The 14486-nt window shown below is 35.7% G+C and overlaps 1 protein-coding gene across 1 annotated transcript in view; it reads left to right on the forward strand.

Annotated features, from left to right (window-relative positions):
• The window catches only part of PIK3C3 (phosphatidylinositol 3-kinase catalytic subunit type 3), a 130017-nt gene that overhangs the window by 67504 nt on the left and 48027 nt on the right, over positions 1-14486 (forward strand). Inside the window, exons 14-16 of the mRNA XM_002757195.7 lie at positions 7690-7795; positions 9623-9739; positions 14006-14137. Of these exons, the coding sequence (XP_002757241.1) occupies positions 7690-7795; positions 9623-9739; positions 14006-14137 (355 nt within the window). The remainder of the gene's footprint in view (positions 1-7689; positions 7796-9622; positions 9740-14005; positions 14138-14486) is intronic.

Here is a 14486-nt window from a genome sequence, read left to right on the forward strand (position 1 = left end):
CTCACCCTTTCACTGACTTTCCAGGAGCTAGGATATAACTGGAGAGGGAAATGGGTACTTTCAGTTTGCCATGTAGTAGTTGAGTATGATATCTTACAGTTCTTCAGGAATGTATATTTTCACATTATTTACTAAAACATTGGAATCATTTAAAAAGAAGTTGGAATTAAAATTACCTTCTGACATTTTAAACACGAAGAAACTGAGGCAAAGGCTTGCTGTAGCTGAACTTGGTAGACCTTGATCCTGGACTGAATCATTTGTCTACTGCTTTGACATTTTCAAGGACTTTCAGTGACCTTTTCTCATTCATTTCTGTGAAGTTAAATGGGCAAGTATAAATATCTCTGTTTTGCATTAAAACAATGTCCTGGGTCAGTTGAAGGAAAGAGAGAAACTGAGGAACAGAGTGGCTAACTGACTTCCTGAGACACCTTTATCTGCTACTGAATCCTGAAGAGAAGAAGACAAGAAGCTTAAGCCACAATCAGAAATATTTTGCTTCAATAAAAAAAGTGCTAGGATTAGAGGGCCTTATCTAGTTTTAAAGAGCAAACAAAGGGCAAAGCTAGGTGGGTAAGACCTACGTAAAGCTTGCTGTACCTTTGGGAGAATCCTTAAAACTACTTAATCACTTTTTAAATTTCTTGTCATGGGACTTTTTACTGTAGAAATGATCTGATCTAATCTTACTGCTCAATTTTTAGCCTTAAACAAATTACAAATTAATAATGTCTATTGTGAAAGCTCACTGCAGATTAAGCATCCCAAATCCAAAAATTTGAAATCTGAAATGCTCCAAAATCCAAAACTCTGTGGGGATTGACATGAAGTGAAAAAGAAATGCTCTTTGGAGCATTTCAGATTTTGGATTTTTGAATTTAAGTTGCTAAGTATAATGCAAATATTCAAAAATCCAAAAACACACAAAACACTATAAATCCAAGACACTTCTCATTCCAAGTATTTTGTCTAAAAGATGCTAAACCAGTATTTTTGAATAATAATGAGGTATTTTGGTTTTTGTGAGAAAACTACACAAACTATTTTGTTTTAAGTTTGGATTGGGAAAGCTGTCCTTGTGGGTCACATCCAGCCATGACTTCATTCTCCCACTCTCCAAAGGTAATGCTCTGCTGGGTCCTGCCCCTGTATCTAAGAAGTAGGTAACTAAATTGGAGCACTCTTTGAAGAAACACAGTTTTTGATTTACATAAACAGTAAATATTTGTTTAGTTTAAGCCTTGATGGTTCTCTTTGCAACAAAGAAAAACCATTGTCAACAATCTTAAATAAATCAGTGATTTTTTTTTCCCCCTTTGGAACCTGTGTTTGGTGGTTGCTGTTTGTTTTTTCCTGTTGGCCTCCGTAGTGGGAAAAACAATAGTTTCTCGCTTTTACTTTAGCAGTTTAATATAATATTCATAAAACTGCATTTTCCTCACCTGAAATTTCATTATGTCCTTGAAAATACAGGAAGTTTTGGCTAATTGTTAATCACTATTTTTTCTTTGAAAAGTTTACTTAGAATTCTCATATTGTCAAATTACTACTATCTTCTTTAAATGTCACCTTTTGCCGCTAATTTTCTCTGTTCCAATCTGAATACTTAAGGGTGTGTATTCAGGGTGTCTATTCACTAGTCTTATGAAAAAAATATTTTCTTATGGAAATCTAAATATTTAAAAGGAAGTGAAGAGAAAAAATACTTGTGGGGTATGTTGCTGAGTTTTTGCATAAGTATTTCTAAACTTCTTAGGTATTTTTAAATTATAATCTTATGTATTTTAGAATCATTTGCGAATAATTCATTTACAGGTATTTTTGTTGTCTTTCAACATTTACAAAAACTTTTCTCTGGCTCAGAATTTATAGTCAAGAATATTCGCTATTGTAAGAGCTATATTTATATATACTGATTATGTGAAGCTTTCAAGTTACATATTCTTTGTTTTTGATTGTAGACCAGGTTTTATTATTAAATTTGAAATGAGTTTTAATAGAATCTTTGATCTCTTATTTTAAGTAGGAAGAATTTTCTGAAAGCAGCCAAATAGTAGGAAAGCTATTAGATGAACAGTTTCCAACATAGCAGCTGTTTCTTTTCATAAGGAGCACACTTTGTTTTTTCTATAAATAAAGTGCAGCCCCAGTTCCCAGTCTTATAAACATTCACTCAGACTTAGATTTGATTTGTGTTTTCCCACTATATCTTTGATTCATTGAATCAATAGCATATGCTGTGTCTATTCATTCCCTAAGGAGTAATTGTTTTTCCCATATTTACAGTCTGCCTATTACATATTCAGAAATACTCATGGGGAGAAAAGCTATTGATGTGTGAATTCTTGCCTTTAATAGACACAGCTTTTGTGAATGTAAGGTAACAATATAGGAAATAATTTCAAATAGTTGGTTTAAAATGATCATTCTTCTTTTCCTTTGAACATATAAAAATAGTAAAATGTAAGAATTTAAATGCCTCTCTAAGCCTACTCTATTATAACAAATGTATTAAAATACAAATTTTAATTGATTGTGCTGTTTTCTTTGAACATATGAATTTCCTTTTTTCATTTGTTCCCTTTCTGGTGATTTAAACAGGATTCTTGCTGTAGCTAAATCCTTAGGGGCCTATAGTTGTGCAGACAATCCTTTTAAAATGAATAGTGTCAACCTTTTAAGCCACAGAAGGGAGTTACAGTCTCCAGTCTGTAAAATGTTGGGCATCAGAATCTATAAATCGTTGCAGTTTTTTATTTTTATAGCCATTCTAGGGTGTTGAAATTGAAAGTAAACTTTTGATGCTTTGACATGTTTTCTGTAACTTTTAAGACCTTTCAAGGTAATAAAGGTTATTTACTCCACAAAATAAAATTGCCAGGAAACAGGTAGCCTGCTGATGTCATCTTATAATGGGTACCTGGACAATTTTGTTTGCATTCCTACTTTAAGATGACAGCTTTCAAAGAAATACCTTAGAGTGTTTTGTAGAATCTAGTTTATTGACGTGAACAGAAACCTCAGGGATGATTCAAATCTAGGTCTTCTAGGCTTGATAGCTAACTTTGTCTCTCATATTTGGAGATGACAGTGTCATTTTTTTTTAGATGGCCCTGTTCTTTGCATAGAACTTTGGCTTGAATGATTTTTGAGAAATGTTCGACACTTGATGCTTATCATGAACATCAATGTATATTTTCTTTTTTTTTTTTTTGGAAATAACTGCAGTGATAGTGTTTACTTGATGGTCAGAAAGACCAGGACACAGCAATAGGCCCATTCATTGTGGTCTTCTGTATGTTCGTTTGAAAGTAAGTTTGCTGCCTAAACACAGGAAAAGACACTGCGTACCCTAAGGTGATGGGGACAATCAGGACTTTAACTAAAGGGTAGAAGGAGATGGATGGATTTGAATAAGACCATATTGATAGTTTCAGAGTTTAGAACTGCTGCTTTTTGTTTTTTGACATTCTTCGGTATTGTCCTGAAATGACCAGACATTCTGGAATACCATACATAGGAAATATGAACTTGTTTTGTAGTTACTCTTAGTTAATTACCTGGAAACTTCCTGTAGTGACAAAAATGATAGAAATCATTTCCGGATCTATGTATGCAGCTATTGAGAATTTGAAATGTTGATAATTGGGCTGGACACAGTGGCTCACACCTGTAATCCTAGTACTTTGGGAGGCCAAAGTGGGCAGATCACAAGGTCAAGATATCGAGACCATTCTGGCCAACATGGTGAAACCCTGTCTCTACTAAAAATCATTAGCTGGGTATGGTGGCATGCACGTATAATCTCAGCTACTCAGGGGGCTGAGACAGGGGAATCGCTTGAACCTAGGAGATGGAGGTTGCAGTGAGCTGATATAACACCACTGCACTCCAGCCTGAAGACAGAGCTGAGTCTGTCTCAAAAAAAAAAAAAAAAAAAGGTAATGTAACCGAGAAATGTAATTTTGATTTTATTTTAATTTAAATAGTCAAATATGTCCAGCAGTGGCTCTAAAAGTTCTTTTTTCTTTCTTTCTTCCTTTCCTTTCCTTTTTTTTTCCTTCCCTTTTCTTTTTTTCTTTTTCTTTTTTTTATTTTCCTTTCCTTTCTTTCATTTCAGGATCCTGCTCTGTCACCCAGGTAGGAGTGCAGTGGTGTGATCACATCTCACGTCACCTTCTAATTTCTGGTCACAAGTGGTCCTCCCACCTCGACCTCTTGAGTAGCTGAGACTGTAGACATGCACTCACCATGCCTGGCTAATTTTTAAATTTTTGGTAGACACAGGGTCTCGCTGTCGTTGCCTAGCCTGGTCTCAAACTCTTGGCTTTAAGTGATTCTTCTGCCTTGGCCTCCCAAAGTGCTGGGATTATAGGCTTGAGTCATTGTGCCCAGCCTGTTCTAATTTCTAAAAGATGTTCTTGATTCAAGATACAACAATGTCTTCCTGAATTTTTGATTTAGAACTTTTGTTGGGAATATGATATGGTAGATATGATGAGTTCGGCTTTTCATACTACTTTACAGAAAATTCTGGGTTATGTGATTCTAGGACTGCTAGAACATGTTATTATCATGGTAAAGCATTCCATTAGGAAGCAGGAAGGGCAAGGCCCTTATTTTATCAACCTTTAAGAGAGACTGTATCAGATGTGTTAGAGGATACTGAAAGTTTTTAAGATACGGCACCTGGCATCAGTTTCATTATAACCTTTGAAGAAATGTTAAGTAAGAGTTAAACGTGAAACAGTGACAAGCAGGAAAGGTTATCACCACAAGTTGTGTGAGAAACTATGCCTGTTCTAGGAAACAGAGAAGGAAGAATTTGTTAGGGTCTATGAAGATACCTGGAATCGAGAGATTGTCACCTATGCTTGAGGAATGGGTAGAATATGGAAAGATGGAGAGATGTGGAAGGTATTTCTGGATAGCACTGCAGCATAAGCCGAAGCACACAGTAGGTGTCTGTGGAGTAGGAGTAGTAGGGGATTGACCTGACTGGAATGTGAGTGCATAAATGGGGGATAGCAGAAATTTGAAACCGAAGCTTGGGGCCATAGGGGATAGTAGAAATTTGAAACCAAAGGTTGGGGCCATAGAAACTGTTTTAAAATAGTAGAAAAGGGAGAACCATTGATGTTTTTGTTAATATAGATGGGACATGATGAAGCTATTTTAAAGGTGAAAAATTTAGGATGATTGTATTAAACAATATGTAATTTATTTTTAGAGTTAGAGAGGGCAGGGAAGTGGTATTGGCATTTTGATTCCAGATAGGACTGTAGAGTACAGAACCATTTTAAGAGTCATTTAATAGGAAAAATCAGCGAGGTCAGGGGGCTAATTGAGTGTATCTGAGATGGGGGAATGTGAGCTACTTTGGCTTTAGATTAATGGATCACAGATTGAACTGATTGCCACAGAAAGTTTTAGGTAGTGCTGTGTTCTCTGGTTTGCCTCCAGCCCCACCTCTCTCTCTCCTTCTATTTAAGTGATTCAAACATTTGTTTCCTGCCTGACTTTCGAGAAAATTTGAGTTTGTGAACCCTGCTATGTGAGAATTCCTAGTCCAAATGCCTGGGATATTGGTAGTCCCTTCAAAAGAGGTAGAAAAAGATCCATTTAATGTGATAAGTTTGGTTTTCCACATCTTCAGTTAGAAATGACAAGCAGTGTCTTGGAAAGGGGAAGTGCTCTTTGAAAATTAGGGTGGATGAATGTGAAAGCAGGTCACGTAATGGAATTCGAAATTAGAATTAAATCATGTAAAAAAGGAATATATTTTATATTTGAAAATTATTAATGAGATAGGAGCTAAATCCACAAGAATGGAATTACTCATTCAATAACAGTAATATATTAATAATGTATTGAGCATCTATTATAAGCCAGACATAGATGTGCTGAAGGTATAGTGGAGAACAAGACAGATAAGTCCTCTGCTCTCATGAAGTGATCATCTGAATGGCTAAATATCCTCTGCTCATGAAATTGACTGTCTGAAAGGCTGAATACAGAGTCTATTCTTTCCCAGAAATAGTAGAAAGGATAATAATAAGCCTCTGTGACTTGAGATTTGGGATACATTATCAGTTAAGAAGGTTGCAAAGTTTCATATGTATTTTAAAGATACAACAGTGTGAAAGTCAACTTAGTAAAATCAAAAAAAGTCTGACCTGGGAACCCAAAGTCCTGGGTTTCTATCTCAGCTTTACAGTCAGTCATACCACCATAGATAAGACATAGCCTCTCTAAGTTTCACTGTTGATAAAGCAAGCAAGTTGATCGAGATTGATGGTTTTCAAACTACACATCATCATGATCTACTGAAAGCAATTTAAAGTTTCACAGTCTAGCATTTGTTATTTAAAGAAAAGTGAAATAAACAGAATAGCAAATATTAACATATTGTTCACAGGATATTGCTTTGTGAAACTTTTCAGTTTTATGCATCTGTGTACGTGTGTGGCTGTATCAAGTTGTTTTATTTTTTCTTTTAATCTTCCCAGCCTTCAGAACTTTATTTTTTTTTTCGTTTTTCTTTTCTTCTTTTTTCTCAAGTTGTGATACTTTTTTTTTTTTTTTTAAGAGATACCATCTCCCTTTGTTGCCCAAGCTGGAGTGCAATGGTATGATCATAGCTTACTGTAGCTTCACCTGGGCTCAAGCTATCTTCCCGCCTCAGCCTCCCTAGTGGCTGGGGGAATAGGCAGTTTCACCATACCTGGCTTATTTTCATTTATTTATTTTTTTAAATGTAGAGGCTGGTCTCAAACTCCTGACCTCAAGTGATCCTCTTGTCTAGACCTCCCAAAACGCTGGGATTATAGGTGTGTGAGCCACCATGCCCAACTTGTTATTTGTTTTGGTTTGTCCATTTAGAAACACCAGTGGAACATTTAGAAACACCAGGTTAGAAGACCTATAAAATCTTACCCAGATCATTGCTTATATGAGTTTTGTAATTGTATAAGCAGATTAGGTTTAAGGAAACATTTAAGATGTCTTTAACTCTCTAAAACCATAGTTTTTTAATTGGAAAGTTAAAGATTACATATGGATCTTTGAGAAACAGGAAACTGGATGGGAAAGGACAAATTACTTAAAATTTTATTCATCTTTCAAAAGTGTATTAGTGAAAGCAATAATTTCAGAGTGGTTTTCAGAATAAGAGAATCGTGTGTGATACTGAAGTATTACACAGGTTATGAAAACCATAGTTTTTGTTCTCGAGTTACTCAGTAAATATGTGAGCGTAGATGATTTCTGAAGATGTTAATACTCTAAGAATCTCCTAAATAGGAGAAAATGCTTTTGGTGGTAAAAGTTTTAGAAAATTTGGGATATTACACAAATTAAGGCATTACTATTAGTTTACCTTTTTTTTTTTTTGAGACAGAGTTTCGCTTATGTTACCCAGGCTGGAGTGCAATGGCACGATCTCGGCTCATGGCAACCTCCACCTCCTGGGTTCAGGCAATTCTCCTGCCTCAGCCTCCTGAGATGGTTGTATGTGTTGCTCCTTAACTTTTCATTGTTAAAAGTGATGATAAAATGTTTTATTACTCCAATTTCATTATTTTTGCATATGTAAATTAATCTGTTTTAGTAAAATGGTATGAGTATTTACCAAATGAATCTGAGTTTAATTTCATATCACATGAATGACTGAAACATATTTTTAAGGTATGTGATAGTGGAATGTGAAGATCAAGATACTCAGCAGAGAGATCCAAAGACCCATGAAATGTACTTGAACGTAATGAGAAGATTCAGCCAAGCATTGTTGAAGGTAACCACTAAATGTGGGGTTGGCAAACTCCAGTACATGGGCCATTTTCAGCCTTTTGCGTTTTAGAACATCCCATGAAGTAAGAATGTTTTTATATTTATTTAAATTTAATTTTGTTTTTGTGTGCTTGACAGAGTCTTGCTCCATTACACAGGCTGGAGTGCAGTGCTGCCATCTCAGCTCACTGCAACCTCTGCCTCCCGGGTTCAAGAGATTCTCCTGCCTCAGCCTACCAAGTAGTTGGGATTATAGGTGCCTGCCACCATGCCCAGCTAAATCTTGTATTTTTAGTAGAGACAGGGTTTTGCCATGTTGGGCCAGGCTGTTCTCGAATTCCTGACCTCAGGTGATCCACCTGCATCTACTTCCCAAAGTGCTGGGATTACAGGCATGAGCCACCATACCCAGCCTGGTTTTTATATTTTTAAATGGTTGAAAAAATCAAAAGAAGAAGAATAATTTGTGATACATGAAAATTATGTGGAATTCAAATTTTAGTGTTCATAAATGAATTACTGGAATAGAATGTGGTATTCAAATTTTAGTGTTCATAAATTATTGCAGTAATCATTCTCGTTTTTATGTTGTCTATGGCTACTTTTGTACTGAATAGGAGTTAATAATTGGAATGAAAACTGTGAGGCCAAGAAGATCTAAAATATTTACTCTTTGGCCCTTTACGGAAGTTTATTTGATCCCTGATTTAATGAAATAAACCTATACATGGAATTAAAAAGAATAAAGCTTTGCGTCTTATTTTCCTTTCTATTTTATATCTTTTTTATCAAGGCTATGTACATTTCCAGAAATCTGGCAATGGCCATATTGCAGATACTTTTTATATAACATATTTTTGCTTTTTCAACAGCTTTTAAAAGAGATTTATCTTTCCTGTGTTCTTTTGATTCTTAAAGCAGTGTCACAGTTCAGCCAGCAGAGGGTGCAAGGGCAGTGAAAAGAAAGCTGCCACACATTAATCTGTGACTTGCTGCAGAAATATTCTATTTCATGTCATTTTCATCTGTTTTATGTTTTATGCTCTTAAAAATTTAAATCACATCTTAAACACTTTGAGACTAAGCTTTTGTATTAATTCTCAGAGCTTCTCAACATCAAACTGATTGCCAAATAAGCCCTTGGTCCTCTCTTCTATTCTTGTTTCTGTCACAGCCTTTGTCACCATGTGAAGACATTTCAGTTTCTTTAAGCCTAAATTTCCTCATCTTTGAAATGAGGATGATAACATTTACCCAGCTTCCCTTACCAGGGTAATTGGGAAGATTAAATTATAAATATGTTTTATAATTTTTTATGAACTAGGAATCACTACGTAAGACTGTATAGCATTTAGTTTTTATTACTTATATTTTAAGCACATATCATGGTTCTATTTGAAGTTGTTTTTTTTTTTTTAAGTTGATTTTTAGTTTCTTGAAGACCTATGTCTTAGTTTTTGCTATATGTATATGCCCAGCACATTGCTGGATCATAAGCTGTCAGATACTTATTTACTCAAATAATGAATGAACGTATTTTAGGATAAATAAATTCTATCTTGTCACATGGTTTATGTGAGAAAAAATTGCTGTTGTAGTTAGACCAGTATTTGCTGAAGACTCAGATAATTTTTGGTTATGGATGGATTAGTGGTGTTTAAGATAGGGGGTTTCTTGTTATTTTTGAATCAAGATCATTAATCTTTTTCAACTTTGCTTTTTAATCAGGTTTACAGCTATGAGAAATAGAAATAAAGATTATCCATGCTATTAAAGAAACCCTGACCACTATGCTACATAGAACTAATTTTTCTTACTTTGAACCCTTCAGGGTGATAAGTCTGTCAGAGTTATGCGTTCCTTGCTGGCTGCACAACAGACATTTGTAGATCGGTTGGTGCATCTAATGAAGGCAGTACAACGTGAAAGTGGAAATCGTAAGAAAAAGGTAAGCCTATGATGTATGCTTTTGTTCATAACTTAATAGCATCTTGGCATCATAAAGTGCTGAACATTTGCTATTGTCTTTTTGAGTTGATATGTGAACTTCTTACGAATTTATAGTAATAGGAATGTTTTGTGAGTTTACATATGTTGATATGATATTTAATCTTCATAACAACCCTAGGAGCTATTATTTTCCCAATTGTGAGGAGAAGGCAGCAAAGACAGGTCAAGTAATTTGTTAGTATCATAAGTCATACAGCTAGTAAATATTGGAGTGGGGATTTGTACTTAGACATTCTTAGTCCACAGTGCTTTACCACCTCTCATTTTAGAATCTTAGCAAATTAGAATATACAATATATTTAATATGGAAAGAATCTCTAGAGATCATTTAGACTAGAATTCTTCTGAGAAAATCAAAGTCCAGAGTGACTTGCCCAAGGTTTCAGAACTGATTGTTAGTAACAGCGTTAACTGTGTATCTGTTCTTTCCTGGCTGGTCCACCAGTCTTTCTCTCAACTATGAGGCTTCCACTTGATGGGTAGAAGTAAATGAGTATCTGTTCTTCATGTCATTTTTTTCTGATCATAGCCTAAATGATAAGAAGGATTCACTTGATATCTTTTCCTAATTCCATTAGATAATTAATTGGCAAGTCTTCCTTGGTAACCTTTGTAAAACAAAACAACACATTTCACTGTTATTCTTCAGAATTTTAAAGGAAAGCAGAGAGAGGAGGAAAATATGAAGATTTGAGTCAGTGGTTCAAAAGCAAAGAATCAGGTCTAAAGAGAAATGTTAGCAGAGATACATAGAAGGAGTAATGAGTAATGCTCAGCAGGTTAGAGAGTGGAAAACACTCTGAGAGGAAATACAGTTCTGTTGAGTTGGCATTTTCTTTGCTGTTGAGAGGAATCGTAAACCTTGGTCAAATAAATACATTTCTACTGCTGTTCCCCCTGTAGCACCTCTCCCCAAAGGTGCCTGTGTGAGAAGCAGTGTGATCTCCAAATGCTCACCTGCAGAGGGAATGTCTGCTGCTCTGATGTGCAGTTTGGGGCTTATATTTGAAACCAGTTTGTTTTAGTGCCAAGAGCTCTTCAATTCAGCAGACACAGGAACCTTGGCAACAACTCAGATTTAGCTAGCTGACCACCTATTTGAGACATCACTTAGAGTCCTCCCCAAATAAATTTTGTGTTTCTCACATCACACACACACACACACACCACACAAACACATTTTTTTTTGAGATAGAGTATAGCTTTGTCACCAGGCTGGAGTGCAGTGGTGTGATCTCGGCTCACTGCGGCCTCCGCCTCCTGGGTTCAAGCAATGCTTCTGCCTCAGCCTCCTGAGTAGCTGGGATTACAGGCATGTGCTGCCACACCCAGCTAATCTTTGTATTTTTAGTAGAGACGGGTTTCACCATGTCGGCCAGGATGGTCTCTCAATCTCCTGACCTGGTGATCCGCCCACCTCAGCCTCCCAAAGTGCTGGGATTACATCACATAACCTATATTTCAAGTCAGACCTTTCCAAATATAGTCTGAATATTGGCTAAAAGTCTTTATAGGCATTTTATCATGATATGGTAAAAGACAAACTTAATTTTATTTACATATATTTACTAGAAACCAGCCCTGACACAATGAAGAAATGCAGAGATACCTCTCTACTACCATTATTGGCATTATCACTAAATGAAATGACCACTAATCGTGTAAAATCACATGTAGTACTTTTTCATTCCTCATAATTTATTTGGGAGAGCTATATAAGTGGGTACAACGGTGTTAGATCTGTGGCAAGGAAATCCCTGAATTAAGTATCAGATGAGTGAAAAAAAACGATAATATTGTTGTTGCCGTATTTCCTTTTTTGATCTCTAGTTTAGGGAAAATTTTGTTAGAAGAGGTCTGAGTCTGCATATTTGAATTCTAATAAAATGCCTTTTTCATCTACTTCTTTTTTTCTTTTTTTAAGAAGGCTACAGTGAGTGCAGTGGCATGATCTCTGTTTACTGCAGCCTCCAACTCCCATGTTCAAGCAATTCACCTGCCTCAGCTTCCCAGGTATCTGGGACTGCAGGTGTGCACCACCACACATGCTAATTTTTAGTAGAGATGGGGTTTCACCATGTTGGCCAGGCTGATCTCAAACTGACCTCAAGTTATCTGCCTGCTTTGGCCTCCCAAAGTGCTGGGATTATAGGTGTGAACCACCATGCCTGGCCATCTTTTCAATCTATATTTGAAATAAATCAACACTTTCACTGTTAATATTGTAAGTAGTCTCTTTTCACTTTATGATTCTTTAGGGGGATGTTACTCTTTTAGGTGTTCTACAATTATGAAATATATATTGCATACCTACTCTATGCCAGGTATAGGTTCTTGGGATATAGCAGTGAATATAAACATCTCTTCCCTTATGGCAATTATATTCTTATTGAAGAGAGTAAATGCAATAAATAAGTAAAATGTAGATAGTGTTATGTGTGATGGATAAAAATAAAACAGTAAGGGAAAATAGGCAGTACTTGTGTCCTGTAGTAAGGCAGTGTTTCAGTTCTTAATGTGGTGGCCAGACAAGGCCTCACTGAGAAATTGACATTTGCACAAAGACCTGAAGCAGGTAAGAGAGCAAGCCAGTTCCAGCCAGAGGAACAGCGGTGCACAGGCCCTGAGGTGGGAGCATGTGTGCAGTTGTGAGAAATAGGAATAAGCCCAGTGTATTTGGAGCAGCGGCATTGGGTACAGTAATAGGAGATGAGGTTAGAGATAATTGATAAATAGATGGAATTTATTCTTGTAAATCATTATAGTCAATATTATTTTGACTGAAACAGAGTAAGAATAGGAGCTGTTGGAGATTTCGAATAGAAGGGTAACATGAACTGACTTTCATTTTAGCAGCTGCACTCTGGTTACTTTTGATAAGAAACTGTAAGAGGGCAAAAAGTTTGAAGAGGAGGAGTAATCAGGAGGCTATTGCATTAATCAAGATGAGAAATCATGGTGGTTGGGTTCTTAGGGCTTATAGTGGTAGAGGTGGGAAGAAATGGCTAGATTTCCCACCCCATTCTTATTTACTTTCTGGTTATTTTATTTTTTTAATCAGCACATCAACTAGAAATTTGTTAAGATAGGATAACTTTACTCTCGATTTAGTTGACATTACTTGACATTAGTAGATCTGACCATCCGTTTAATTAAGGAGTAGATTTAGTGATTTTTGTAACACTCATGTAGAAATTCATACCAGTTGATTTTAACTTAAACTTTTCATCATCCAGGAAGAGATTGGATTATTACAGAAGGGAAATAATTGTTTTATATCTTGGTTGTCCTTGAAACGTATTTTTTTTTTTCTGAACTTCTGTCTTTCACTGATGCCAGAGTTCTTTCCTTTGAGGTGTACCCAGCAGCACGAAGCACTTCAACTTCCCAGTGGCCTTATAGTTGAAGTGTTTTATGCTGCTGGAATTGTCAACGTCGAGTTTTCTATCTTAAAGAACAAACTCTCCTATTTAGGGGAGCAAGCTCTGCTGCTAAAGATTGCAGAACTCTCCCAGCTTTTAAAGGAAATTGTTCTTTTGAAATTGAATAGAAGGGCTTCTTCTAAATAGTATAGATGTTACTTCATGATAAAACTGTTTCATCATGACTTGGATTTCTCAGTTTCTGTAATGTTAGCTTAATGCATTATGTATATGAGCTGAAGAAAATGAATGATGATGATATCTTAGGAAAACTTTGACCATACAGATTCAGTGAAACTTAGAAAGTAGGCTTATAGTTCCTTCAAGTGAATCAAGTTTCTCTTTAAACTCAAAAAATGCACTGGGGCAGTGTAATGAAGTTTTTGCTTATTATTTGGTCATGCAAAATTAAATGTCAAATGAAATTTCAGGTTCTCTCTGTGGCTTCACAAATCCTTGGAAACAGAAATTGAATCTTTAGGTCTAACTTGAATAAATTCTTGATTCTTTGTCAGCTTTAGCAAGTGAAACGTATTCTCTGTCCTTCCTGTGAAAGTTCAGCTTTTCACAGTCGAAGGATTCCTTCATTTAAAGCATGCTGCTGCTATTGTTAGGTGGATTATTTATAAGTACTCGTCTCATATACAAACTATCTCCTTTATATTACACTGGTGCTTTGCAAATATTTTTAAGTTAATGGAATCAATTTTTATGTCTTTACTATATGTTTTATGAACTACTCTTCCATTTTAACCTCAATAATCCTTTCCAATTTGTTTTAGAATGAGAGACTACAGGCATTGCTTGGAGATAATGAAAAGATGAATTTGTCAGACGTGGAACTTATCCCCTTGCCTTTAGAACCCCAAGTGAAAATTAGAGGAATAATTCCAGAAACAGCTACACTGTTTAAGGTAATTGTGATGGATATTTAATGTGTATGATTGGAACCTAGTTATTAAACTAGATCAGAGATACTACCATAGAAAATTAATACATTGCAGAGATCATAGCTATAATGCTAGTTGATTTAGTAAATGCTTGATTAAAGGTTACTTTTATTAATCAATGTGTTTTGATTTAAGATCTTTTTTTGTTACCAGTACATAGGCATTTTTATATGATATGTGAAATAGTTTTATATCTCTGGGTTGTTTTTTAATATTTAGTTTTTTTATTGTTTTATTTTTGTAGAGATGGGTCCTCAGTTTGTATCCAGGCTGGTCTCGTAGTCCTGGCTTCAAGAACTCTTCCCACCTCAGC

This window comes from Callithrix jacchus, chromosome 13 (genome assembly GCF_049354715.1).
Source record: "Callithrix jacchus isolate 240 chromosome 13, calJac240_pri, whole genome shotgun sequence".
In the NCBI taxonomy this organism is placed as follows: Eukaryota; Metazoa; Chordata; class Mammalia; order Primates; family Cebidae; genus Callithrix; species Callithrix jacchus.